At 41.2% G+C, this 27,827-nt stretch overlaps 1 protein-coding gene across 1 annotated transcript in view; it reads left to right on the top strand.

Moving 5' to 3' along the window:
• Positions 1-27,827, top strand: part of MGAT5B (alpha-1,6-mannosylglycoprotein 6-beta-N-acetylglucosaminyltransferase B) — a 311,177-nt gene that overhangs the window by 268,464 nt on the left and 14,886 nt on the right. Inside the window, exons 13-15 of the mRNA XM_042455871.1 lie at positions 4,250-4,405; positions 10,725-10,871; positions 12,498-12,614. Of these exons, the coding sequence (XP_042311805.1) occupies positions 4,250-4,405; positions 10,725-10,871; positions 12,498-12,614 (420 nt within the window). The remainder of the gene's footprint in view (positions 1-4,249; positions 4,406-10,724; positions 10,872-12,497; positions 12,615-27,827) is intronic.

Raw genomic sequence — 27,827 nt, 5'->3', positions numbered from 1 at the left:
TCTTGTGTAGCAACTTTTTTTCTAGTGGCTTCTTATTAGAACAAATTCATTTGCTTCAGGAGATTATCACACTGCCCTTTTTTGTCCTTCCCTCCCGACCTAGGTGTGGGCTGAAACTTTTTATGCATGGATTTTATTGCACACCTCCGTGCCCAGGTCAGAGGCATCCTGTACCCTATCATGGCATCCCATACCCAATCTGGACTTCTCTCACACTTTTTGAAGTGTGGCATGCGGTAAAATCCATGGTTAAAAAATTTCAGCCCATGTCTAGGTCAGGAAGAAAGGCGGGAAAAGAGCAGTGTGATAATCTCTTCAATTATTGTAGCACTTGTCAACAGAAAGAGAGGTAAGTTATTTTCAAATGCATGGCACAAACTGTAATCAGATGCAGAGGGGCCATTTGTGCAGATACATTTGGCCTGGCATCTTAAAAAGCAGTGTGCATAATGGGCATGCTCATTGTTCAGATTCCCATTCAGCAGACTGCAAATAGCCAACATCAAAATGCCAGTGATGGACTTTACTCACTTCTGTTAGGTGCAAGCATTACAGAAGAAATTATTCTTGCTGAATAATGACATAGTTGGATTCTTCCCAAACATATTTGCTCCAGTGTCAGAATGGGAATGCAACAGAAACAGAACTTCCAATATATTCCAGTGAAACTGGTTGGAAAGACCAGTATCAAGTAATTCATATGTGTGGGTGTGTATACAGTGGTGGCTGTTTGCTTCCATGTCCACTCTTGTTATTCCAAAATTTCAAGAAGCTGTCCATGTGTGAACCTATTCAGGGCATAGAGTTCAGCACTTTGGATAACTCCATTAAAGATAAAGAAGAGGCAGGGGGAGCTATGAGGTACCGCATGTGCGTGCAGGTGTGTATATGTGTTGTCACCTCCACACACCTCCCATATTTAAATAAATGCCATGTGTGAGATTCTTATCTATTCTCAGAATCTAACCAATACCCCTTCAATATATGCTCCATTTTAATTTCTCTGACAAAATATCAATACAATTTTTCCTGACAATTATTCCTTCAATGAGCTTTTAATCTAACTACTTTTTAAAAACTATAGCTTTCCTCCTTATACAATTCTCAGTGACTAATTGCAATGCAAGCCACTTCCTGACAGCTCAAAGGGCACATGTAGGCAAACTCTTACTGACTCCATTCATGCTGTATAATCTCCTCTCTAGTGCAGGGAAATAGAGGGGTGGGCAGGAAAACCTGTCAAGGTGCTGTCAGTTGACACACTCAAAATATGTTGGAACAAGGCAGTGTGTTGTTGCATGCTGTAAAGACTTTTGCAACTTTTTTGGAGTGGTGGTCCACGATTTTGTTTTGTCTTGTTGAGTTTGTGCAGCTTTCTATCCATTTGTTTATTTCTGTTTCCATTAGTTTTATGTGGACCCATGTAGACAGAGCCACACATCCAAGCACAGCTGTGCCACACATGAAGTTCAGTCATCAACTTATGTCACCTTGTGATGCCTTAAGGACCTCTGTGCATGTATGACTAGACCTAATGCATTCCAGTCGTATTTCCGGGCCGTGTTGGGCTATGCCATGTATGCCACTGATTGGGACAACTTGCCACAGTGCCTCTGTGCTTGCACCAGGAGACTTAAGCCTCCCTCGCATTCACTGGCTATCAGCTTAACTCCCTTGTTGAAACATACTTACTGTCTACCAGTTTGTTTATGGGCACAATTCAGAGTGCTGGTCATGACCTATAAAGCCCTATACGGCTTAGGTCCAGCCTGTTTGAAAGAGCAAATTTCATCATATGAACCAGCCAGAACCCCAAGATCATCAGGTGAAGGCTTTCTCCCAGGTCCCACCACCATCACAGCCTCACTTGGGGAGGACACAAGAAAGAGATCTCTCAGGGGAAGCTAAGCTGGCCCGCTCCCTGCTTTCCTTTTGCTGGCAGGCAAAGACATTTTTAAGCAGGCTTTTAATATATGATTGTGTCAGGAAGGCTTTTAAGCAGGGTGTTTGTTTTCAATTTTTTTAAAAAAAACCTTTTGTATATTTTGTATCATATTTTACTTTTTTCTAGTTAGATGATTTTCATAGTTTTTAACTTTTACTGTAAAATTTTAAAAACAATTTCAGCTGAAATTGTAAAAAAGCATATCGAAGAGGTGTATGCTCAGTCTAGACTTTTTATGCTGCTTTTCTGGAGACATCATCCCCCTAATATTAAGGGACTTATATTGGAGCCCCAAAGATTGTCTCTAAATTTTAGAGATGAAATAGTGCATCAAAAGGGCAGCAGAAACAAAATATAGCCAACCCTCCATATCCATGAATTCTATATCCACAAATTCACCCATCCACAGCTTGAAAATAAAAAAGCAAATCTTGATTTTGTAATTTTATACAAGTAACTCCATTTTCTATGCCATTGTATATAATGGGACTTGAGCATCCATGGATTTTGGTATCCACAGGGGGTCCTGGAACTAAACCTCAGCAGATACCAAGGGGTCACTTTATTTGTAATGATTGGAATTGAAGTAGCATTCTGAAGAGTACAGACCTAAAATTAAGTTAAAACATAACAGATAACTCGAGCAAACAGAAAACTGGAGCACGATGTTTGGCTTTTTCTGTACTTGTTCTGTATTGTCTTCAGTTCAGATCAAATATGGATCAGTTTAAGTCAGCGGAAATCTGTTTGTGTTCAGGATTGAACTGGAATGGCCACACAACTTTAATAAGCTGTATCAAGCCTTCCCTTCCTCTTGAGTTTATGTGAAATTGTCAGGAGAATGTGCTTAAGGTTTAGTGGTTGGGAAGAGCTTCATTTTATTGCTGGATTAATTGCCACTTATATATCCCCCGTTTCCCTCCCCCATCACAATTTAATATGGCTGGTCTTAGTCTCTTAATGCTGAGGAAAGTAAAGAAACTGGGGGAGGGAGCTGGGAGGGAGAATGAAAAGAAGCCTATTCTGCAAAGGGCAGTGCTGACCACAGCTGAATTGAAAAAGGGAAGTTGCTTCTTTTGGGTAGAATTTATGCTAGCAGGGAAGAGAGAGATCCACGCTTGGAAACATTGCATGACATGTATTGATCTGCAAGGCTATTCACTTGATGGAGCAATAATGAAGTTCTTAGTGGCTATGTACAATTCTTAAAAGGTAACATCAAATGAGCTCCAGAGTTAATCAACCTAATGTGAGTCCCATTCCCAAAAGGAAAAGTGCTGGGAAGCTGCAAACGAATACCTGTTTTCAAACTCTTTAAGACCTTATCTATTTTCCTGCAAAGTGGCAATCAGACAAGAGAGAAATAATGGACTCTTCCTCCATTTCTGGTTTTCCTAGGTATTGTGGCTCAAAAAGCCATCCCCTTCAGTTGTGTAATGAGTCCTCACCGTTACTTTTCTCCCTAAGGAATCAAAGCGCCTGAGGTTTGGGGCAAGGACAGCCATCCAGATTTTGTTGGAGTGCAACTGCCATCAGTTGCAGAGATTATGGGAGATGCCACCCAACAACATCTGGAAGCAATGCCTTCACTAGCCCTGACACAGATTATCTCTGGGGGCATTCACACTCATTTTTTTGTCCTGAGGAGATGTGGATTGGTGCACTGATGCATACTGGGTTTGTTGTTCCCATTTTGTTTTGGGTTCATGAATCTCTATGAGTCATTGTAATCCCTGTGTTATTCATACATTCCATCATTTCGGGAGAAAATGGAGCTGCCTTCATTCCCATGAACAATACAGCGAAATCCAAATTGATTCAGAAGATTATTCACAGTGACGAAGATGCAGATCAATATAGATCTTTCAGGACAACTCGGGGGAGGGACAGTATCGAAAACCCTGGGTTAAGTGGGGTTTTTGCCAACCTCTCCACAAAGTGCATGTGGGATGTGTGTGAACAACAAGGATTCAAATAAGATTCATCCCGGATTATTTTTGTAGTGTGAATAGGGCCTCTGTAATCCTTGCAACATCCCTGTAAAATAGGACAGTATTATCCTATTGTGGTGAGGAGGAGCCTTCCAATGAGATCATGCCGGGGTGGTGGTGGTGAAGATTTTGTGGCAGGAACTTCTCAGACTATGACTCATTTTCCAGACATTATCCCATAATTTCTGTATAGGACATACTTCTCTTTACTGTATTCTTTGTTCCTTAACAAGATCTGTGAATTGTGATGGACTGAAACTTTTGGGTCTTATCTGACTCCAGTGAAATTATTTCCATTTCTTTCTTTCCTCAGGGCAAAGAGAAGTTTTTGGCCATTCTTAACAAGTACATGGAGATCCACGGCACTGTTTACTATGAAACCCAGCGTCCCCCTGAGGTCCCAGCTTTTGTCAAGAATCATGGCCTTCTGCCACAGCATGAATTCCAGCAACTACTAAGGAAAGCCAAGGTACTTTCCTTACCTATAACTTCTTCCAAAAAACAAAACAAAACCACCACCACCACCACCACCACCACCCCCAAAAAAACACATGAAGGAAAAGTCTCTTTAGCAGTAAGAGCTCCTGTCAAAATATTTCATACAAAGAAATTTTAACTTTTGCTGCCATCCTGGCTACAAACATGGACGTGTGTGTGTGTGTGTGTGTGTGTGTGTGTAAGGTTGTGGATTTGCATTATGGTGCTAATGAGCTCTGCAACAAAACTACTGGGAAATACTTAATGGGTAGTGACCTTCCTGTCATGGAGCAGTGAAAGTACTCTGGATTTTTGACCAAGCCTTAAAGAAGCTATCCAAGGTATTGATGTCTGTCTCCCAAATAGGTAGGCCCTTTGAAGACTAAAACCCAAAGGGGATTCACATCTCCATCAAAATGTAAGCCACCAGCTGCCACAGGGGAAAGAGGCAAGTGGGACAGCTCTTCCTCTCCCACCCAAACTAGTGTTGCTGGGGATTGTGGGAGTTGAAGTCCAGTACTCTGGGAAGTCACTGGCCTCAGAAAGACTGCACTAGCTAATTACACATAGATATTTCACATTTTTGTTGTTGTTAATTCTCTTAGAGTCAACCTTGACCCATGGTGATCCTATGTATGAGAGACCTCCACGTCACTCTATCCTCAGCTGCCCTGATCAGCTCCTACACTGTTCAGGATAAAAACCAGAGGAATAAGAGAGGAGGAAGGCAAGCTCCCTATTACAGTAGTTCAGGCTATTATAGTAGTTCATGTGAGAAATAACCAAGGCTTGGACAAGCAGATGGGCAGTCTTGATAGTCAAAAACCTATGGAGCCTACAGATGTTCAAAAGCAATATTAGTCACAAAGCTTCCATCCAGAGAATTGCTTTTCTTCATCATCATAGTGGCCAATAATCTGTCAGTCTTCTTGCCACTTGTTGGGCAGAGAGAAAGAAGAGATTAACGTAGGTGGGAGAGGCACACTGCAGATATAAAGCAGTTTGAGACTTGAGTTAAATTCCATGGCTCAGTGCTATAGAATTCTGGGATTTTTAGTTTGGTAGCACACCAGAAATCTCTAATTGGGAAGGCTAAATATCTCACAAAACTACAAATCTCAGAATTCTGTAGCACTGAGCCATGGCAAAGCAGCATCAAACTACTTCATTTTTGCAGCGTAGACGTGCCCTGACTGACGGAGGTATAGATAGCAATACAGGCAAATGGAGAATTGAGTGACTGATGTGGGGAGAATAGAGATTAAATTTGAGCAAGGCCTGTCCGGGACATTTTGCTGTCTGAGGCAGGATATCAAATAATGCCCCACCATCTCTAGACAGGGTGCCCAGTACTGAAACCCAACCAAGTAATTCTGTTACATGAGGCAGAATATCACACAAGCACATCTTCATTCCTGGCAGTAAAAATATAGTAAAAACAGTAAATAGTGAAAACAGTAAATAGTTCACTGACCTTCTATGAGACCCCAAATCTAATACTAAGGTCAGCCCTACCCTCAAGGAAATGTGTGTCTCCACAGAAGAAAGTTCATCACCCCTTTCATTGACATTCTCTACTCCTTTGATCCGATTGCTTCCTAAGCATGGTTACAATCCACTTCCAGAACTGGTCATGCGAGGCTGATGAAGTCACTGCTTGTATCAAAATGGCACAATTGAATTAGAAGAGTAGAACAGAGCAGAGCTGAACAGAAATGGCTTGGGAAAAATATAATCTCATTATGGGAAGAGATAGCTGAAGATCTTACAGATAGATCTTCCCCATAATTATAGAGTCAGAGGTTCCTGCTGCAACCATTCAGCTATCTTGCTAGTGGTTCAAAGGAAGTCACTGGAGCATATAATTGCAACAGAGAATTTATTAGGTTTATTCTCTGTTTTCTGTCTATACCTATATAAAAGTCTCTGGTGTATGCATTATTGGCAATGATTTGCTCATTGCTTTAGCTACTTGAGAATCACCACCATCACCATCATCTTCCAAAATAGGAGTGCAGAATTAACAGATCTTGACCCTCACTGGGGCAATGATGGCTTCCATGTCAGAGGGGCCTTGAATCCAGTCTGGCTTTTCTTAGACAGCTGCTTTAAAGTTCACTAAAACCTGAAACAGATTTAGGATAACTCTTTCACCCTATGGTTCCACTTTAGCTGCCATGGCTGCATCTTGTGGAATCCTGGGATGTGTAGTTTGCGAGACACCAGAGAAGGTCCCTGGCTGAGGTTTCTAAATGCCCCTCCCTCAAATACCAATCCCTAGATTCTACACGATGTTGCCATGGTGGTTAAAGTAACACTTTAATGCTATAAGAGTGTGGGGTAAAAGGGCTCTTATTTTCTCACTGTTACAGAAGCCATAAGCTGCCATTGCCTTCACTTCCCAAGTCCATTTTAATCAACTCTCCTTCTCTTTCTCCTGTGATAAATTAAAGGGCCCAGGCCATCAATAGTCAGAATGGTGTCATCAGCTGAAACTTTTATTTTGCTGTTCCAGCCCTCAGAAGTGACACAATAGAAAAATGTGAGGAAGGCTTTTTAGTGGCAGCACCATTTGTTGCCTATTTCTGTAACACTTTCTGGTCCCAAGCAAAACATTCTAACTCCCTGCTTCCAGGCCTTTCTTATTTCTTTGAGAATATATATTATGCTTTGATAATGTGCATCTCCTACTTTCTGCCACTGCTTTAAATTGCTATCATGTTTCTTCTTTGTTATTTATACACCATATTTTGTAAGATGCCTGGAACAGGCAGATTAGCTTCCTGACCACACAATAATTCCTTCCACATTTCAGTACCTTTCTGCTTTTCAGCTAGAACTCTCTCTTGTTGTTTTTGTAAGCTGCCTTCGATTCTCTGTTATGTCTTGTGTTTTCTGTTAATCCTGGCAGCAATCATGCAAACATGCATCTGGGGGTAATCCTCACAGAACTCAAGGGGGCTGGGTTGGGGTTTTCCCTTCAAGATATAAAAGGTTGTAAAACCAGGCATCTCATGCTGATATCCTATTTGGAGCCATCTTGCCCAAGGTGGGGAAAATGGCCTGTGGGCTGCATACAACCCCTCAATCCTCTCTTACAGTCTCTAACTCCTCTTGATCCTAACCCCTTTCTTCCTCCTCCTCCTCCTCCTCCTCCTCCTCTTCCCCCCCCCCCCCAAAGCACCTCAAAGTCTTCCCTCTCGTTTTTAAAAAAAGAATTCAGGACTTACTTTGGAATGATTTCCCCCCCTCTCAAACAGCCCCAGACCTCCCAAAGCAGCCTCAAAAGGCAATAGTTTGCTAGTCTGAACCCTCCCACCTCCCTAAAACAGATCAAAAGAAGAAAAGGAGGGAAATGGCCAACATTGTGACTGGATTGGACATCACATCACTTGGGGAGCACTGAAATATGCTGCTGCCCTAAAATGTTACTAGAAATGGCAGTTCCAATCGAAATAGCCACAATCTCCCCATAAGCTCTCAAAAATGGTCCCAAACCCAGAAATGGCAATTTCCATCTAAACACCTCTAGTCTCCCCACAAACTGTTAAAACTGCTTCCAAAACCCAGAAGTAAAAACTGAGAGTAAGATTCTGTGATTTTGTTGAAAATTGGGCATTGTGACTTGCACATGAGGGTGGAAATTGGCCACTGCACACTTCTGTTGACCCATTCTTGCTTTTAACCATTGGGTGTGCTTGTTGGTGGATTGATGGATCCTGGTTTATACTCCCTGATCAAAAGCTTCTCTTTTTCTCAAGAAAAGGTGAGAGGGAAGCTCTGTTGCTTACAACTGTGAAATTGCTTGTTTGATACTAAAGCTGAAATAATGGGAAACCCAGCTGAGTGCAGAAGTGTCCTGTTCATCATTTATTAACAATCCGATCCACCCTCATGGACAACTGTCAACCATATTTGAAAGGGGTTAAAGTCTACACATGATCATGCCTGGTGGATGAATCCAAAAGCGAAGATCCAAGGCATCCTGTTTTCTGAGGCATCAAATGGCATCCTTTTCCTTTTCCATATTTATTTACCATTATAGATTTAAAGTACAGTATTTATACCCAGTCCTTCAGCCAAAAGGACTCCCAGAGCAGGTAACAAATGGTTAATTTGGCAGTTCCTTGCATTTGGGCTTACACTCTAAATAAAACAGGACACACAGGAAAAAGAAAATGGCTTGGGAGGGGGAATTAAGTTGAACATATTCTCCACATACCCCAACTCAGCAGTGGTAGCTGGAATTTGAAGAAAGGAACTATACCATCTGCTGAGGCCCAGGCCTGAAGGAAGTGTGCCTGGCTGCCCTTCTTCTTCCTCAGCTGCAAGGTCCCAGGGATGATGGAGGCCACTTCCATACAGAAGCTGTTTGCATTGGCCGTTGAATCTTGAACACCAGGAATTGAATGAAGTCTTTAATCAAACATAGGGAACCAAAATAATTTGGGGAGCAGAGGGCCTCAAGACAAGAGAAAGGAATGGCCAGTGGGCTCAGGAGGAGCAGCCAGGGAATTGCCACTTCAATACCTGAGCACCTGCCTTCTCCTGGGTGCATCACTCTACCTAATGGTAGAAGTGGGCCTGATAATGGATTTAAAAGAAGCAAATGAAGCTGTGAATAGGAGTGGATGAAAGTAATGCAGAAAGGGGAGGAAAAAGAGAATGCCTCTTGCATTTCCTTGGATGCAGCTGGGCCCTGAAGAAACTGTCAGAGGTCTGAGGCTCAGCACAGCCAGGGAACTGACTGGCAGATGTAGAGGCATGCAATGTATGGTCCTCCCCCTGTAGGAATGGGTTTTGATAGCCATGTGTCTATCCAAGTCTAGCCAGAAGTACAGTGTGCCCGTGTTATACGTGGGCGTGCCTTACACAGAAAAAACTCTGACACATTCCGGAAGAAGAAATGGGGTGCACCGCAGGCATGAGCCCCATTACTTCCAATGGGACTTGAGTGTACGCATTTTTTCCCTTACGTGGGGTCTGGTTGGGTCTGGAACGGATCTCCCGCGTAAGGGAAGGGCTGACTGTAATTCTCATGGTATTCAATAGGATTTATTCCTTAGTAAGAGGGCTTGGGATGACAGCCAGGCAGAATTTTTTATATGGCACATCATGAACTCCAGCAAGGTGGCTGCACATATCCTTTGGTGTGTACTTCTTACTATGAAGTGCTTCTCAGTAGGCCAGCTGAAAACTTTTTACTGCTTTGTCATGTGTAAAAACATTTTGCTCAAAATAGCCGTGGTATCCCTTTTTGCCCATGTGCCTCTCTGCATGATGGGAAGGAAGCACTATACAGAAATTGCAGGAAAGCCCAGGACAGCTTGTGCAAAGACACCTCCTTGGTCTCCCGGGAATCCCAGCTGTCATATTAAAATGGAATTAATTTGACAGGACTCATGGAGGCAGAAATGCATATTTTAAAACACGCACACACACACACACACACACACAGAGAGAGAGAGAGAGAGAGAGAGAGAGAGAGAGAGCAGAAATATGCTGATGGACTTCAAAGGCCCAGTAAGACCAGCTCCAAATCTGTGGCTCACATCCTGTTCTATATCTTCATCATGAATAGTTTTCCCCTCTTTCTCTACTCCTAGGGGCTAATTCAGGTTTTTCATGTGAAGGCAACAACACCTCTAAATAAAGACTGTTGCAAAATAATGTGTGCAGCATGTTCAACATGTGTAGGCAGTTAATGAAAATCATGGGGGAAATGGTTTATGAGTGACTGCTAATATATGCAAATGAATATAGTGTATCTGGGGCATATAATAATTCAAATACATTTTTTATGATGCAGCAAGTTGCCCTCTATGGAGTAGTACCAGAGCTTTCAACCAATAGGTAAAATTCCCAAGCAAAGGCAGAAAGGAAGACTTCATACAGCATGAGCTCCCACTTATAATGAATAACATTAAATTCTATAGTCAATGGTTTTGCAAGAACACCCTGCAGGTTCTTGCAACACCCGTGGTATATTTCAGCCCAGGGCCAATCCAAGAAATGTTGCTGTCTCAGGAAGAGCTTCAAATGGTGCCTCCCAAGTCAAAGTACTACAATTTTGTTTTCACACATGAAGGGGTACATCTCACAGCATCTCTCCCACTTGCAATACAAACACAGTTAAAACAAATCAAATAACTAAACATTTCCTTTCTTTTCACGACACCCCAAATCTGCTCCTCCTGACTCTGCTTCTTAGTAGGGCCAGCTCTGTTCTAGATAAAACAACATGTCCAAGTAAACAGAAGTGGTATGAAAAGCCAATGCTTCACTAACATGTCTATATTTGCTTTCCACAGCTCTTCATTGGGTTTGGTTTCCCTTATGAAGGTCCCGCTCCTTTGGAAGCGATAGCCAATGGCTGTGTTTTCCTGCAGGCACGTTTCAATCCACCCCACAGTTCACTCAATCATGAATTCTTCAGAGGGAAGCCAACATCTAGAGAGGTAAAGCTTCCTTCCAACTTAGGAGTTTATCAGACAAGGGAAATTGGAAGTATAATTCAATGGCAATCTGAACGCAATCATGGGGTTTAACGTTATACGCAAATTCGGGCAATGGGAAGTCAGTCCAAGTGCAATCATGGGGTTTCATGTTATTGCATGATACACTGTCACTTGCAAATTCAGGCAATGGCGTGCTATTTTTGGGCAATGGGGAGCCAGTTCAAATGCAATGAGCATTCACATAATTTCCCTAAACTAGTGAATTCACGTGAATGCGTTCTGGTCCCACTTTCTTTTCATTCGAAATTAAAAGAAATTTCTCCTGTGTGATAAACTCCTTAGTGAAGGAGAAGGTCATAGGGAAAAGACCTGGGCCCTTGTTTCCTTGTGTTTACAGCTGATTTTAAAATATAAAGCCAGAGAAATGTAACATCATCTTTGTGAGGGCCAGTATGTGTGTTCTGGTGGATAGGATGCCAAACTTAGATGTGAGAGATTCATATCTCCCTTCAGCACATTGTTTCCCAATCAGTTTTCCCAAATTAACTACTTAAAATGACCTGCATCATAGTGTTATCATAATGCAATTTAAAAAGGAGTATTTAACAAAGAGTATTCAGAACTGGGAAATTACTAGTTATAAATAACTCATTACTGTACTGATAACCTAATCAGTTATAGTGAAAATACTGCAAAAAATATTATTGTGATACTTTGCATCATTTGTCATATAATGAGGGATAACTTAAGAACTTAACTGTGTTACTATAAATGTTTAGTTACTTTTATACATAGTGGCCTCACTAAGTGTTGGTGGAGAAATTATGTAGCTCAGCGTATGGCTCATGAAGCTGAACAAAAAATATCAGATTTTTAAAACAGTAACCTATTTGTACTGTATTGCTGATATACATTTTAGAGCTACTTTCAAAAATAGTAACTGCTGTATACTGGAGGTTTTATAATTGCTTCTAAAACATAACTTTACAAGCTCTTGCTTTGCATATTGAACTGCTTTACATATTACTGTTACAGTATCTTATAAAATGATAATTAGACAAATGCATGCTTTGTGACATGTATAGATATACAAATTCAACCAACCACTGGTACAGAAATTGGATAATTGGATTAGACCCTAATTTCTTTATTATACCTGAATTTGAATACAGTGGCACTTGGTATCCACTGGGAGTTAATTTAAGGAGCCCCCTCCATGAATACCCAAAACTGTGGATGCTCAAGTCCGACATAGTTAAATGGTGTCTCTTATATAAAATGTCAAAATGAAGGTTTGCTCTTTTGACTTTACACACACACACACACACACACACACACACACACACACACAATTTCAAGTCATGAATGGTACAATCTGTGGATACAAAATCCGAGGATATGGAGGGCCAACTGTATTTCCTCCATAAAACAGAGAAGTTTATATCTGAATAGCACTCTTTTTAATATGAAACAATACCTTTAAGATTTTTCTTGGTTTCTTTGCTGCCCTTTCTCTTGCCATCCTTGCTATCCCTTGTAAAGTTCTGCCATATTTTCTGAAATGCATCCAGTCACAAGGCCTCCTTTAAGAAATGCCAAATGATACATTTGTTTTCTGTATTTTAGGTATCCTCCCAGCACCCCTATGCTGAGGATTTCATAGGGAGACCCCATGTGTGGACGGTGGACTATAATAATTCAGAAGAGTTTGAAACTGCTATCAAAGCCATTATGAGGACCAAGGTAATTGCCAAACCAAACTTGTGAAATGTTCTTAGTCACAGAAATTGAACCCATATTTCAGTGTTTTTGCAAATTCTCCAGAAAGCAGATCCAGCAGAAATAATGCCAGGTTGAAAATGAGTGTGGGTTTGTAGTGCACCTGGGATGGGGGTGGAAACCATAGGAAATCTCAGTCTATTCCAGGTACATTCCCATCCCCCAGCATACAAAACTGAACGACAGGTGGTCAAACCATCTGTATCTGGAGGTGTTAATAACTGAGTGAGTTGTGGGTTTTTTAGCCCCAAATATGGAGATTAAAACAAATATTTTTATTTTGAACCTCTGCCCAGTGCTTTGGTTTCTAAAATGTCATCTCCATACACCCACTTTAAAAACATTCTGAATGTCAAGAAAGTGGGAGGCTGCCTCTCAGGTAAGTTCTAAATTGCTCTTGTGTGTTACAAGCATGATCTCAAAATGTACATAAACATCATTTGAGAAACGTTCACAAAATGAAGTCATGTCACAGCCAAGATCCATGTTAGCTTTTGGAATGTCAAGATTCTAATTTTGCAAGGCAAACATCTTTGCAACAGAACAACTAAGTCTAAAGCTAAAAAAAAATAACATTTTTGAGTGCTGTATGGCTGGTCTAGACATTATAAAAATACATAGGTCCAGAACACACTGCAGAAATAATCCAGTTTAAGACCTCTTTAACTGCCTGGCCCAGTGCTAGGAGATCCTGGTGTGACACCAGAGCTCTCTGACAGAGAAGGCTAAATGTCATTAAAAACTACAGTTCCCAGAATTCCCTAGCATTGAGCTAGGGCAGTTAAAATAGTTTCAAACTGGATTATTTCTGCAGTGTGTTTTGGGCCTGTCTGACTGCCAAAAACACCCATCATACATCTTGCTCTCATCCTGCCTTTCTGCCCACCTTTACACCATGAAAATGTAATGAATTTTTAAAAACCTTGCATTGTGTAGTGTTACAGGGAATAGTGGTACGCTGTCCTTGCCCAATGATGTTGGTGAAATTGGGTTAGCATAATGTCATGATACAAGGAAATTGCCATTCATTACTATGGAGGAGGGAAGGTAAATCAGACAGGGGCAGCTGGTGGCTCCCATGTCTGTGGGGTGATGAATCCACTGCAGATTTCAGGCAGAATTTTGAAGGACCCCTCCCAAAGGCATTGAACCTATTTAATGGATGGCATCCAGCATCATGGACAGCTCTATTATCAGAGCCACCCCCTGCCACTGAAACCTGATGTGCAGTGGTTTCTTATGGAAGCTGCCATGTGGTTATCATAATGACTAAGGTAAAACCCTGTGGGTGTTTTGCACACAATCACTATGGAAGTAGTTGGACATCTTTGTCTGGTTTGGAATAGCTGCATTCATTTAAAGGTTCATTGAACAAGGATTTGCATTATGCATGGATCCACATGTACATTGTTCATGATGGTGCATTGCACATGAATGCACATCATGTGTATTGATAAGCACTGTATCTACAGATACTCCTTTGGTTGTGCATCTGATCATGTAACATCACAGTTCAATTGCTGCGCAGCTCTGTAAGTGTAAGGTTATGTCAATGCAGGTTCTCAGCCCTAGCTTAGCCCTAAAATGGGGGATTTATGACAACATGTAAAAAAACATTAGCCAGAGGCCTGTGTTAATATATGCATTGTAATGAAAGCCTCAGTTTCTGGGCCATTTTTCAAAGACTGCTCCACAGAGGCTCTCATGTGTCAGGAGATATTAACACTATTTCCTTGCCTGCAGCCCCCACCCTGTTCAACTGTCAAAGTCCTCAAATGCATCAGATAATTTTGTCATCTTTAATCTAAATGTTCATAATTAGTATTAGCAGAAATTGTATAGAGGTATTAAACAATAAAAGGAAGAGCCTCAAGTACTCCCTTTAAACTTGAACATTGCATGTACTTAAAAAAATACTACCGGTAATACTGGGAAGTGAAGACAAGGACCTTCTGAAAAATGCAACACCTGCTGTGTGATGCAGTATCTGAAAGACTTAAAATGTATCTGTCATGAATATTTACCTCTCCCACAGCAGAATCCTTTCAAGTTGTCCAGATCATTAAAGTCAAATCTCCTGGTAGGGGTAAATGTGCTGATCTCCATTTTGCTCACAATTTGCTTTGGGTGGGAGATTAGTGTTCCTGTTGTTATGAAGAGAATACACTGCTAAATGGTGCCTCACTTAGTATCTAGATCCAGCATGGAAAGCTGAGAGAAGTCAGATGAATCAGCTCATCTGAACTGTGATTTAAAAGGCTAATTTAGGGACCGTTAAAGATTGCGCTAACACATGGCAGTCCAAGCTCTCTTTTGCATGTACCTGTCTGATCTGTTTTGGAGAAAATAGTTATATTGATCTGCATTAGCAAAGAGAAGCAAATATTTTGGTAGTAACTTAAAGTTAATCAGATTCATCATGGAATAAGGAAGGTCTGGGAAATGTGCAGTTCTTTGGCTGTTTTTGGTCTGCAATCTCCATCAACTCTTCAGTATGGCCAGTGGTGAAAAATGAAATTTCAAGGTCTAAAACATTTCTTCTACCATAAGCCTGTTATTAGATCTGTATTGTTTCTGTATAGCATGGGTATTTGCTAATCCAAATGTATCATTTTAGGACATTACATTTTAAGTATTTGTGTAAAACATTTTTGTCTACAGACATGAAAATGCTCAGGTGTGAAGTGCTGTTGGCTTTTTTGGAACATGCAAAATGTGGGGCGTAAAATTCTCAGCATTATACATGTAGACTTTTGTTCCTAGTTCTGTGAACAATGAATGCTTCCTCCCTTACACACTGCAGTCATTATGTGGACCGTTTTTCCTATTCCTAGATACTGAAAATAGATTATTGACTGTTTCTAATATGGCATGGCTTTTTCTAGCCACTAAAATAGTAACACTTGGTGCACTCTGAATCTGAATGCTTCAAACTGCCTCATGTCTGCAATCATGAGTTGAATGCAAAATGAATATAACTCCTCTCCCTCACTCCAGTGGTTGCATCACACACTATATATATTAATACACGAGTTCTCACTACTGCACATACAGTATAACAAAATGAATCCCCTCAGAGGTTTTGACCCCAAGGGAACTGAGTTTTAGAAAGCATGTTTATTGCTTTCATACATCAGTACTGACGGATTACTGCAAAGATCTGAAAGATCTGTATCACTTAACACAGCCCTTTGAAAATTTAGGGTGACAGTTATAATTTGTATCTTTCTATATCCTACTACATTCTATCCATTCCCAAAACTGTCTAAAAATGCTTAATAACCTGTATTCCATCTGAAGATATGGACTGATATCCAGAAAAGCTCATGCTAAAATAAAAAACAGCCTTTTGAAGGTACTGCTGGATTTCTTTCCCTTTTAAATCTCTGTCCTTTTCTCCTTTTTATGCTGTAACAGACTAACATGGCTTCTTCTTTTAAATTCCCCATCCCAATACTAATTATGAACAATTAGATTAAAGATGCATTGCTTCATAGTATTGGGATTTGAATTTCTTTAGCAGCAATGATGGTTAACTGTGGCCGTCCAGCTCTTTTTTGGTCTACACATCTTATCAGAACTAGCCACCATAGTCTATGGTGATCAATTATGGGAGCTACAGTCCAAAAGCATCAGGAGAACAACAGTTGCTCACCCCTAAATTAAGACACTTGTGTAACCAATACCTGTCTGGAAAATGGACAGAGCTACAGAGAATGACCTATATTTTCCAAACATGAAAGGCAATGGCTCAGCACTGAAGCACTAATTAGACTAAAGTCTAATACACTTTAATGCATCCTGCTTTTTAGGCTTCCATTATATACGATGTGGTATAGTGTTCGAGGCAAAAGCTAGATGTCAGAAAGTATAGGGTTGCCTGGTTAACAGCAACTTGTTCCTACAGTGAATACCTGAGATTGTGTGTGTGTGTGCATGCCAGCAGGTCCTTGTGATATGGCAATAGCAATAGCAAATACATTTCTATATCGCTTATCAATGCACTTAAGCACTCCCTAAGCAGTTTACAAAGTGTAAGCTAATTGCCCCCAACAATCTGGGTACTCACTTTAGCGACATTCTTGGAAGAATGCAAGCCTGAGTCGAGCTTGAGTCCTTTTGCTAGTATTGAACTCACACCTTATGGTTTGGGAGCAAGTGGCTGCAGTACATGCATTTAACCACTGTGCCACCAGGGCTCTAATCATAAGGGTGGGTCATTGTGTTGTCACAGAGTTGCGGTAGGCAATTGAAAAACTATTTTCAGCACCTGGGATAGCTCTTTTTAAATTTGGATTAAAAGCCTGAGTGCATTCACAAATAGCTGATATGGAGGTCACTGGCTGCCACTATTATATAGGAATGGCGGGTAAGAAATAACAACAACAGTTACAAGGTGGTAGTCATGGTCATTGTGTTATTACTTTCACATAAAAATAGAAACCAGAAGAATTTCCCTCTCTGTCTGTCCTTATCAGTACATAGATAGAAGGACACAGAGCTATGGTTACCCAATCTGACATCCCATGACCACAGTGGGGCTTGGAGCCATCCTTCATTTTAATTTGAAATATAAAAGCACTTGGATGTCTGTAAAACTTGGGAGCACTCCCCCAACCTCACCCCAGCTCCCACACTGGATTAACCATCCTAGGCTAATCCTTCAATGCCTTTTTTGAAAAGCTGTTCTATGAACCACCTGGAAACAGGTATAGAATACAAAGCAACTCACAGTAATTTCATTCCTTGATTTTTAATTTTTTTAAGGGCAGGGATATTAGAGATGCTGTCAAGACAATTAAGCCTTAAAAAAAAACCTTTAAAAGCTTAAAAGCCTTATTATGGGCTTGTGCCTGTTGGATTCCCATGATATTATGCCTTTGAAACACTGTTCTGCCACAGTAGGAAATTAAAAACAGACTCATTGAGAGGAACATTCAGTAGCTCAGGTTTCAGTCATATGCATATTTACTTAGTGAGTTCTGTAGGGCTTACTTCTAAGTAGACCTCAAATGGATTTCATGACAGGTGTTTTCCAAGTGTAATGTACAGTATATACATATTTTATTTTATTTAATATAAAATTTAACATCTTTCAGCATATATATTCATATGTATCTACATAAAGTAATCTTAAATACTGTATAAGATTACATTTCATTGTTAATATTTCTCTATATTACAAACTTTTGCAGATATTCTCCCTTTCCCAGCAAATAAATGAAATTGCTTATAGCCTATGCTACTTTGATTTTGACAAACATTGTAGCCATCTATAGTACAGTATATTCTGAAGGGATTTTATTCCCTCACATCTGTCTAGAAGAGGAATAATTGAATCTATGGATAATGCAATAAGTTTTCTCATCTGGACCTTGAAATGTGACAGCTGCATTATAAATGTGCCCTGCATTTCATCTCTAGCATCTGTCCAGATTAGTCCAGCCCCTTTGAGAGCAATACTATGCTGCCTGGCAGAGCACTGATTTTGGAGTTTTTAACATAGCCAGAGTCCTGCTGGACTTTTTTTTTTGGCAAGGCAGACAAGAGCAAGGAGACCTTTTCTCCTCTTTCACTGCATCACCAAACAATCCAGGGATATATTTTTTTCCAGGTGGTATAGAGTAAGGCTGATTTAGACTTGTCTAAATGTTTCTCTGTGTTTGTGGTGTGACTGGAATTTGGGAGGGCTATGAACTGGGGATGGAAAAAAATATTCAAAACTATTTTAAGTACAGTCAAAAATATGTTTGTCAATGGTGAGAATCCTGGGCTGATGAGAATCTTTGGCCTTTGGGACCTATTCAGTCAATAATCACATGGGATATTTTCCACAAACATAACCGCATTTTCAATGCAGAAATTAATATTTAAATATTATTTTCTGCACAGAAATTGTGGTTTCCTCTGCAGAAAATGTGTGGTTTTTTTACCCCCAAAATACCACATACAAATTTAGCACAGAAGAATCCCAAACTGCAAAACATTCTGCCTAGATTCTTGTTGCTTGTTGTTTCAAGAACAAAATTAGCAAATAATTGTATCACTACTGCAGATTCTTTGGCTCCATAGCTACACATGAATATGGCATCCTTGTCTTGTGAGTCTGAGCAGATGCAATTGTATTGGCTATAAACTATAGATCTGGAAATGTGTTCAGGATGGAAAGTAGAGACATATAAATACATATAGCAGGGAGGTTGTGATATAGCCTGGTGTTTAGATGTCAATTGCATACAAAGGTGTCTGGAAAATGAACTTTTTCTGCTGATAGTTTCAGGCTGAGATTGATGGTAGGGTGGAAATTGTTGAATTTCTGGTGGGATATCTTGAGTAAGTCCATGAGTCCAAATGATGACGTTATTAGTTACTTATAATTTAATCCATTTCTCATTAAGAAATATGTAACTACATTAAATCATGGCTATAACTTAATGAGAGATAATTTCACTCCTTTTGTGATGTAACTAACTTTTGCAATATTACAAGGCTGTGGTGGCCTCAATAAATGCTAGAGGAGGAATATAATATCATTCAAGAACCAGCTTGAAGACATTCAAATGTTTTTTTAAGAAGTAAGGTCCAAAACACACTGCATAAATAATCCAGTTTGAGACTGCTTTAACTGCCTTGGTTCAGTGCTAGGGAATTCTGGGAACTGTAGTTCTGTGAAACAATTAACCTTTTCTGTCAGAGAGCTCTGGTGCCACAATAAACTATAATTCCCAGGATTCTCTAGCACTGAGCCAGGGCAGTTAAAGTGGGGTCAAATTTCTGTAGTGTGTTTTGGACTTAAATGTAAGAGAAATAAGTATTCTAATTACTATTTAAAAACTGGATAGCAAAGAATTATTTTTTTAAAAAAAGTAAGTGGTTACTGAGTCCCTTTTATCGTTTGGCACTATGACTGTAGTAACTACTTTAAAAAGTTATTTTCTAAGCTCTTCCAAAGAGGAAAGAATTTCCTAGAATGAGCTTTTTTTTTTTTTTACCCAGTGCAAGAGGTGACAATGAAACACATAGTCAGTATTAGTCTCCATAGCCTCAAGGGCTCTCCTTTAGCATTCTGAGCTTCACTTCAGTTTCAAGGTGTTAGCCTCAGTGTCATAGAATCATAAAATTGGAAGAGACCACAAGAGCTATCCAGTCCAGCCTCCTTCGCCATGCAGAAATACACAATCAAAGCACTCCCGATAGATAGCTATCTAGCTTCTGTTTAAAAACCTCCAAAGAAGGCGACACCACCATTTTCCAAGGCAACGTATTCCACTGTCAGACAGCTCTTACCATCAAGAGGTTCTTCCTAATGTTTAGGTGGAATCTCTTTTCCTGTAGACTGAATCCATTGCTCTGGGTCCTGTTCTCTGGAGCAGCAGAAAACAAGCATGCTCCATTCTCAGTATGATATCCCTTCAAATATTAGCATGGCTATGATGTCTCGTCTATTCTTCAGGCTAAACATATCCAGCTCCCTAAGCTGCTCCTCAAAGGGCACGGCTTACAAACCTTTCACCTTTTTTGGTTGCCCTCCTCTGGGCCTGCTCCAGTTTGTCCACAAACTTCTTGAATTGTGGTGCCTATTCAAGAGATACCAATTTAGAGGCATGAGAAACAGACACTAGCATGCCCTTGAAGACATTTGAAGTTTCTCAGCCCCTTTTTTCCTTTGGTCTCTTTGGGTCTATACAGGTTGTCCCTAAAGGGCAGCATGCAGCTGCCCCTTTCCTGGCCAGATTGGGGCCACAGCAACCTCACAGCACAGCGCTGATCTGGACTATGGAGAGCACCCCCCCCCCAAAAAAAAGCTACAAAAAGCAACTCCTTTTTGCGCCCTCCAAGGAGCATCATAGTTGCAGTGGTGCAGCTTTCTGACACCCCTTTGGTGCTGCATCATGTGGATGCAACTCCAGAGGTATGTCACGATGGCATGCACCTTGTGGACCAGTGCACCAAAATGGTGCCGTGGGGGCAGAGTTAGGGCATCTAGCATCAGGACACTGCACCCTGACTCTGCCCACAGGCCGGCACTTTCTGCCAGTCTGTATAGGGCTTTTGTTTTCCTAATTGTAGTATCCCAACCCCTAACTGTGGACTGGAGGATCCCATCCACCCACTTTGTCACTTCCCACTGTGCAATGCCACTGGAGGGCAACTGAACAAAAAAAAACAAGCATGTCACTTTTTTGTGGGAATTTAAAAAGCTGGCATAGCACAGAGTGCTTGCTGGTGATGTCTGGGGAAAAAATTCAACAGGGACTCATGTATACATGAATGAAGCTTTCCCTCACTTGAGTCTCTCTTGACTCCAACACCTTTGTCTATAAAAGGGCACTAGTCTGTTTCTCCCATGTCCTCCTTAGCAGTATTGAGTTTATGCCTGCACAATTATTTGTTGTGACTTAACAAGCAAAACACATCCTTCTGGTCATGCATTTTTCATTTTTCAATTTGTATTTGCTAGAAGCTCGATAACCCTTGCCTCTGACCTCTAAGCAGGTAACAAAACCAGAAGGTTCAAGTGAGGTTTTTGTAGGCTAGGCCACCGCCTACAGTCAGCTACATTCTTCTTGGACTATAATGGCACAAACCTGATTTGTTCATTTGTTTCTTTGGTCCTACTATCATGCATAAACCATTGTCCCTGACGATAATAATAGTGAGAGCGCAACATTTTTCTTGTGATACTCAGCACCTCAGACTACAAGGAGAGTTGCTCACAGAGCAACTGCATCAAGCCAAGAGGGAGTGTGAGATAAAAAGACAAATTACAGCCCTCTGGGAAAGGTGACATGGGGAGTATTGTCCCAATGATGAATTACAGCTGTTACAGAGGTTAAAGGCCAGGGGCAGAGATGGAGTGGCTTTCCTTTGAGGTCATGGGTGTCAACTTCAGCTTTTACATTTTCAAAAATGGTTCTTACGCAAGCAATTTAATGCAGCCAATATTCTGGGGTAGTGAAGGGAGGAAGGCATCATTATATTAAAGTCAAATGTACATGAGTATGATGGGAAATTATATATTTCAGGGTATGCTTGGGAGAGTAGCATATTAAGGATCGCTGTGAAAATAGCTGGTTAAAATATTCCTCAGGCTGCTGTTACACACTGTTAGACAATTGCATTATTTTCTATTTATTTGGCTGATAACATTTGGATTGGGATTTTTCTTTTCCTCCCATGGTTTTGTTTGAGCAGGATTCATTATTCTTCTCAGAGCAATGATTCCTGTTGGAAACCCAGACACTTGTGGAGAAATCACTTTTTAAAATCTATTTCTAGGTGATGAGTATGTTTTCTTGTTACCTATACCCTTATTTAAAAGGGGTTTCCTTAGTCTGAGTTGCCTGTATTCACAGATAACTGTACTGTAGAAGTGGGGCTGTGCTTTTAGTCCCATTGCTAATATGTCTTCTTTGTTTGTCTTGTCACTCATGCATTGAGAGAGCAAAGGAACCACAATGCTCAAGCTAGTTTTAGGTATCTCCAGCCTTGGGCTATCAATGTAATCTTCATGAAACTGTTATAAAACACCTTATAATTTTTTTTAAATGTTATTTTAATTACCATTTGAAAGATAGGAACATGGCATAAAGTTCTCATTCCTCATGATTCTAAAAAACAAGTAAATGTTAATTCTTAGACCCAAAGTATGTTGGCAACACATGTGGATGTGAGTAGACATTGTTACCCCTTGTTATCCCCAAAAACAACATACTACAGCTGTCATAGGTCATTATCACATGATGGAAATTGGAAGTATAATCCAGTGTCATCCCGAATGCAATCATGGGTATTCACGTTATTGCACAAAAGGTTATCACACACATTAGCTGGCATTCTGAATGCACTCCAAACGCAATTCCACAGCAATCCAAAATTAAGTACATTCGGTGAACTAGTGAATTCATAAATCCTATTCCCAGGCTATGTTGCATTCAATTAGATGTTGTTTGGTGTGATATGCATGTCTGCTGTGGCCCTGGTGTTCCCCCCGCATCAATTCCCATGATCCTCTGTTTTGTTTTGCCTTCTGGGGCTCCTAGGTCTTCCCTGGCAGCCGGGAGGAAAAGCGGCTGTTTTTGACAGAAAAAAGTGGCTCTCCATGAGGCGTCCTGCAAGCTCTCTCTCTGCCCAAAGCGGTGGGCTTGGGGCTTGCCTTGCTCCTGGCCCCTTGTGCTCCTCAGGGATCTTTTTGCCATCCTTCCTTCCTCCAGGGCCAGGGGGCTTCAAAAAGAGAGAAAACACCCCTCTTTTTATTAGCCCCAAAGAGTTCTTCTTCTTCCCTCATTCCTCCTCCTTAGGGGGAGAATGGAGTAGGGCAGCCTGGGGGATGTGAGTCTGTTTTCCTCCCCTAAGGGGCATTGCTCTGGGCCCACAACAAACTCCAACTCCCAGAATTCCATAGCCTTGAGGCACAAAGAGTTAAAGCGGTGCCAGACTGGGTTGTTTCTCCAGTGTGGATGTAGCCTTAGTCGCTGGCTCTGGTTCCTGCACAGTTTCCTCTCTCCTTTCCCCCTCCTCCAGTCATGGTGAGGCAGTGCCATTGCCTTCAATGGGACTCCCAATAGGCCAGGTTAGAAGCAGAGAGGACCCAGGCCCCACAAACCTCACGCAGCAAAGCTCTCCCATGAGACCCCTTCTTCCCTCACCCCACCCCCCACTAGCTGGGACTTAAGACCGCACACAACCATCTGGGCCCCCCCACCGCTTTTGGGGTGTTTTTTTTTGGCAGGTTTGCCATTTCCATTTTCTGAGGAGGCTGAGAGAGTGTGACTTGCACCAGGTCACCCAGTGAGATTCCATCCCTGCCTTCTAGAGTCATAGTCCAATGCTGAAACCAAGTACAAGGTTGCTTTCGACTGGTTTTGAATTGGTGAATTACCTACATAACGTGAAATAAAGGGTAATGAATGAACAAATAACATGGATTGCCTAAATAATGTGAAATAAAAAGTAATGAATGAACAAGTATTGTGAATTGCGTAGTAACGTGAAATAACAGGTAATGAATGAACCAATTCAGTGGTCACTTGTTATACGCTTGGGTTTGGTTCCAAGATCCCCCGTGGATAACAAAATCCATGTATGCTCAAGTCCCATTAAATATAATGACATAGCAAAATGGTGTCCCTTATAAAAAATGGCAAATTAAAGTTTGATATTTGAAATTTATACTTTTTTAAAACATTTTCAAACCATGGATGCTTGAATCCGTGTATAAAAAATCAGTGTATAAGAATGGCCAACTGTAATATGAAACAAGGCAAAACCGGATGCAAGCCCCGCCGGAAGTGTAAAAAGGTCACAATCCGATTCTGCCCTCACTGCGCATATGCAGGGATGCCAATTTGAATTCTAGACTACGAAGGGTATTTACTCATATGATAATTTCTTTTGCATTCACCCTACCTGGCCTTTGAGATGGGTGCTGTGTTCTTCTGTGCATTTGATAAACATTCGCATAATAGCATTCATTTTCGATTTGGCCCTACTTTCTTTTCTTTCGAAATTGGGAGACATTCCTCCCGTGTGATAATGGCCATAGTTACCACATTACTTCCAAGCTCTGAATATGTCTTGTTGATGTTTGTTGTTAACTGTCCTTGAGTTGGTCTCAACTCATGGCTGCCCTGTGGATGAGCCTTCTCCATTACTCCCTATCTTCAACTGCTCAATTCAGGCCTTTGGCCTCCCTGATTGAGTCTACCCATCTGGTATGTGGTCTTCCTCTCTTTCTGCTTTCCTCTACCTAGTCTAGCATTGTAGTATTTTCTAATGAACCGTGTCTTCTTATGATGCAACCAAAGTATAAGCACCTCAGTTTTGTTATCTTTTATTCCAGGCAGAGTTCTGGCTTGATTTGTTCTAAGACCCATTTGTTTGTCTTTTTGACCAACCATGGTATCCTTAGCACTCTTCTCCGGCACCACATTTAAATGGGTTTATTTTCTTTGTATCTGCTTTCTTCATTGTCCAGATCTCACACCCATACATGGTGATGGGGAATGCAGTCAATTGGATTATTTTGATTTTAGTGATCAGTTGTATATCTTTACTCATTAGGATCTTTTCTAGTTCTTTCATAGCTGCCCTTCCCATTCCTGGTCTTCTTCTAATTTCTTGACTGCAGTCTCCATTCCAATCAATTTGATCCTAGATATGGAAAGTATTTAACTATTTTGATTTCCTCATTATTTAGGTTGAATCTATGTAGATCCTCTGTGGTCATTATTTTTGTTTTCTTTATGAACATACCTGTACTTACATAACTCTTTGTATTGCACCAAGTATAATTAAGAAACATTGTCACATTTTGGCTTGTTGCACAGTCTTTCACTGCTACACATGCTTGTCATTTTTGATGCTTTCTCTGTTCCTCTCCTGGCACCAGAACAAATGGATTCATTGAGGAAGAGACTCCTCTGAAACCACCCCCTCCATTCTTCTGTGGCTTTCATTCAAATCACCCTGGGATACCATGGGTGCACCCACTTGCTTCATTAACTTATCTTCTCTGCACCTTCCTTCTTGCCCTTTTCAGTGTAATTGAAGCACTCATCTTTCCAGCACTGTTCCTGATGACCCATCTGTTAACTACACTCCCAAGAGCACACCATTCATCTCCTTTTCTTGCTTTTTGTCCTTCTATTTATGCATTCAGAGATTGTGCAGTCAAGGCCACACAGCAAAGTGCCAAATTTTCCACAATAATAGTTTAATTAAAATGGGACACTTCATATCTCCCATTGGTTGCTGCAGTGCGTGAGACCTTTCCAGAACTTGAACCCTTAAATGAGTGATGGTCTCCTTCTATGGGAGAAAGAGGACACAGACACACATCCTGTGAAGCCAGGATCTATTTTACATTGCACCCACACAGACGTAGAATCATAGAATCATAGAGTTGGAAGAGACCACAAGGGCAATCCAGTCCAACCCCCCTGCCATGCAGGAACTCTCAATCAAAGCATACCCGACAGATGGCCATCCAGCCTCTGTTTGAACTTAGGACAAACCATAATTTAATAGACAATTAGAATGAAACCATGGCAGTTGAAGTGGAATCATAGCACTATAATTGATACAAGACTTCACAAAAAAACTTTAATTGATTAGTGTCAAACACTCCTAAGTCATAACAGCTTTTTTATCCGAAGTAGTTTTACAAGGTTACAGATATGTCAAGCAGGCAGTCTGGGTTATGTCAAACAAGAGACTTCTGTTTAGAAGCACCCATCAAATTGCTATCTGAAAGTTAAAGAATCAAACCAGGGCAAGTTCAATAATTCATAGGAAGTATCAACTCCTGTCATTATGTCAAAACTGATTACCATTTGCACCTGTAATGAGATATAATGGTTACAATTTCCAGCCTTGCTGGACTCTCAGTTGACATATTTATGGCAAGGGGTTGCTTAGTGGTATCTCCTCCAGCATTTGCAGATGCAGCTTGACTCATTTTTTTAGGAGAAAAGGAACCACTCCATTCAGTATGTATGTGGCTGAAACAACAGACACAAAATGGGTCATAAACTGAAAGAATGTCTTGGCTTATGACCCATTTGCTGTTCATCATCCAAGATCTGGTAAGATGCTTATAGGACTGCAATGATATCAGTTGTAGGGCTATCTGTACTCAGTGCTGTGTGTGTGTGTGTGTGTGTGTGTTCCTTGAAGAAAAGTGCAAACTTCACTTTCTATCTTTCATACGGATTACAAAATGTAATCTTTTTTGGCTTGGAATTTGCATTACCTTGATAGACATTTGATGGTTTTAGCCAATAAACACTAGAAGGCATTACTTTGAAGAAATACTTATTGTAATAATAGCCATGAGCTAACTGTAAGAAAATGTGTTATTTATGCCAGCCAAGTACAATGGGCTAGTGCTGTGAGTTTATGGGGAGGGAAACCCAAGCCGCATGAAGGCTCATATGAGGTTTTCCAAGAGGAAAATATAGGGCTTTTCTTCCAGAACACCCACCAAAGATAGAACAGGGGAGAAAATCCTGTGGTTTTAGGACTTGAGAATCCACAGATTTTCGTATCCATGGGGTGTCCTGGAACCAAACTCCAGTGGATACCAAGGGTCCTCTGTACTTAGAAAGATGACAAGACCAAACACTAAGCCCACCTTGCCATCTCTCCATCATCCCCAGTGGCTACTTGTTACTTACCACAATGGGCCCTTGGTATCTGCTGGGGCTTGGTTCTGGGATCCACATGTTTGCAACTTGGATGGCTGAGCATGGCTGGCAGCTGGGATGCAGCCAGGATGCAGTTGCCCAGAAGCATCAGCTGCATTTTTAATGTGATAATTCTTGACTGCATCCTGTAAATGACTGTCTACTGGAAGGGGTAAGTCACCTTTTTTTGTCCATGCGATAAGGTCCTAAGAAATCAACTTCTAGTTCACCGCCTGCTAGACAAAAGGGCTCTCCCAGGCTTAAAACAACCCAGAGAGTTTCAAAATCATGGGAAATTGCCTTTATGTCCCTTACAGGATGTTTGGGTACAAACAAATTTTTGGATCCTGGTTCACTTCCCCCACATCTGATTTCAACATATGCCTGTCTACATGAGTGCACTTTCCCTGTATTTAGCACTGAGTCCCAGAAAAGGGTGGGAGCGCACTGGGTGAAAGCATGAGGGGGAGGGGTAAACAGTCACTTTTGTCCATCTTACCCCCCCCCCAGCCTGAATGCCCCCATTGCAAAACATTGTGATGAGTATGGGGCAGACAACTTGATCACCAGTCTGCCCGCCCACCCACCCAGCCACCTGGGTCCTTTCTAGTCTGGCCAGGCAAAGCAAAGGGAAAAAGATGGGACAGTGCTGTCCACTAAATGAATCTTTCCATGGCTGGCCAGGCAGTCGGGTGAGGCAGAGGGAGGGAAGTGGGCAGTGCTGCCCACTTCTGCTACTATTGCTGCCACCCTACACTAGGTGACGCTAACCCTAGTATGGAGAAAACGCATAGTTTGGCAATGTGAGAGAAGCCATAGCATCAGAGTGGTGGAGTCTCCCTCCTTGAAGGTCTTTAAACAGGGGCTGGATGGCCATCTGTTGGGTATGCTTTCAGTGAGAGTTCCTGCATGGCAAGGGGGTTGGACTAGAGGGCCCTTGTGGTCTCTTCCAACTCTAGGATTCTATGATTCTATGATTCTAAGAGTAACA

This window comes from Sceloporus undulatus, chromosome 2 (genome assembly GCF_019175285.1).
Source record: "Sceloporus undulatus isolate JIND9_A2432 ecotype Alabama chromosome 2, SceUnd_v1.1, whole genome shotgun sequence".
Taxonomy (NCBI): Eukaryota; Metazoa; Chordata; class Lepidosauria; order Squamata; family Phrynosomatidae; genus Sceloporus; species Sceloporus undulatus.
The sequence above is the reverse complement of the archived record's forward strand: the minus strand, read 5'-3'. Positions and strand labels throughout refer to the sequence as shown.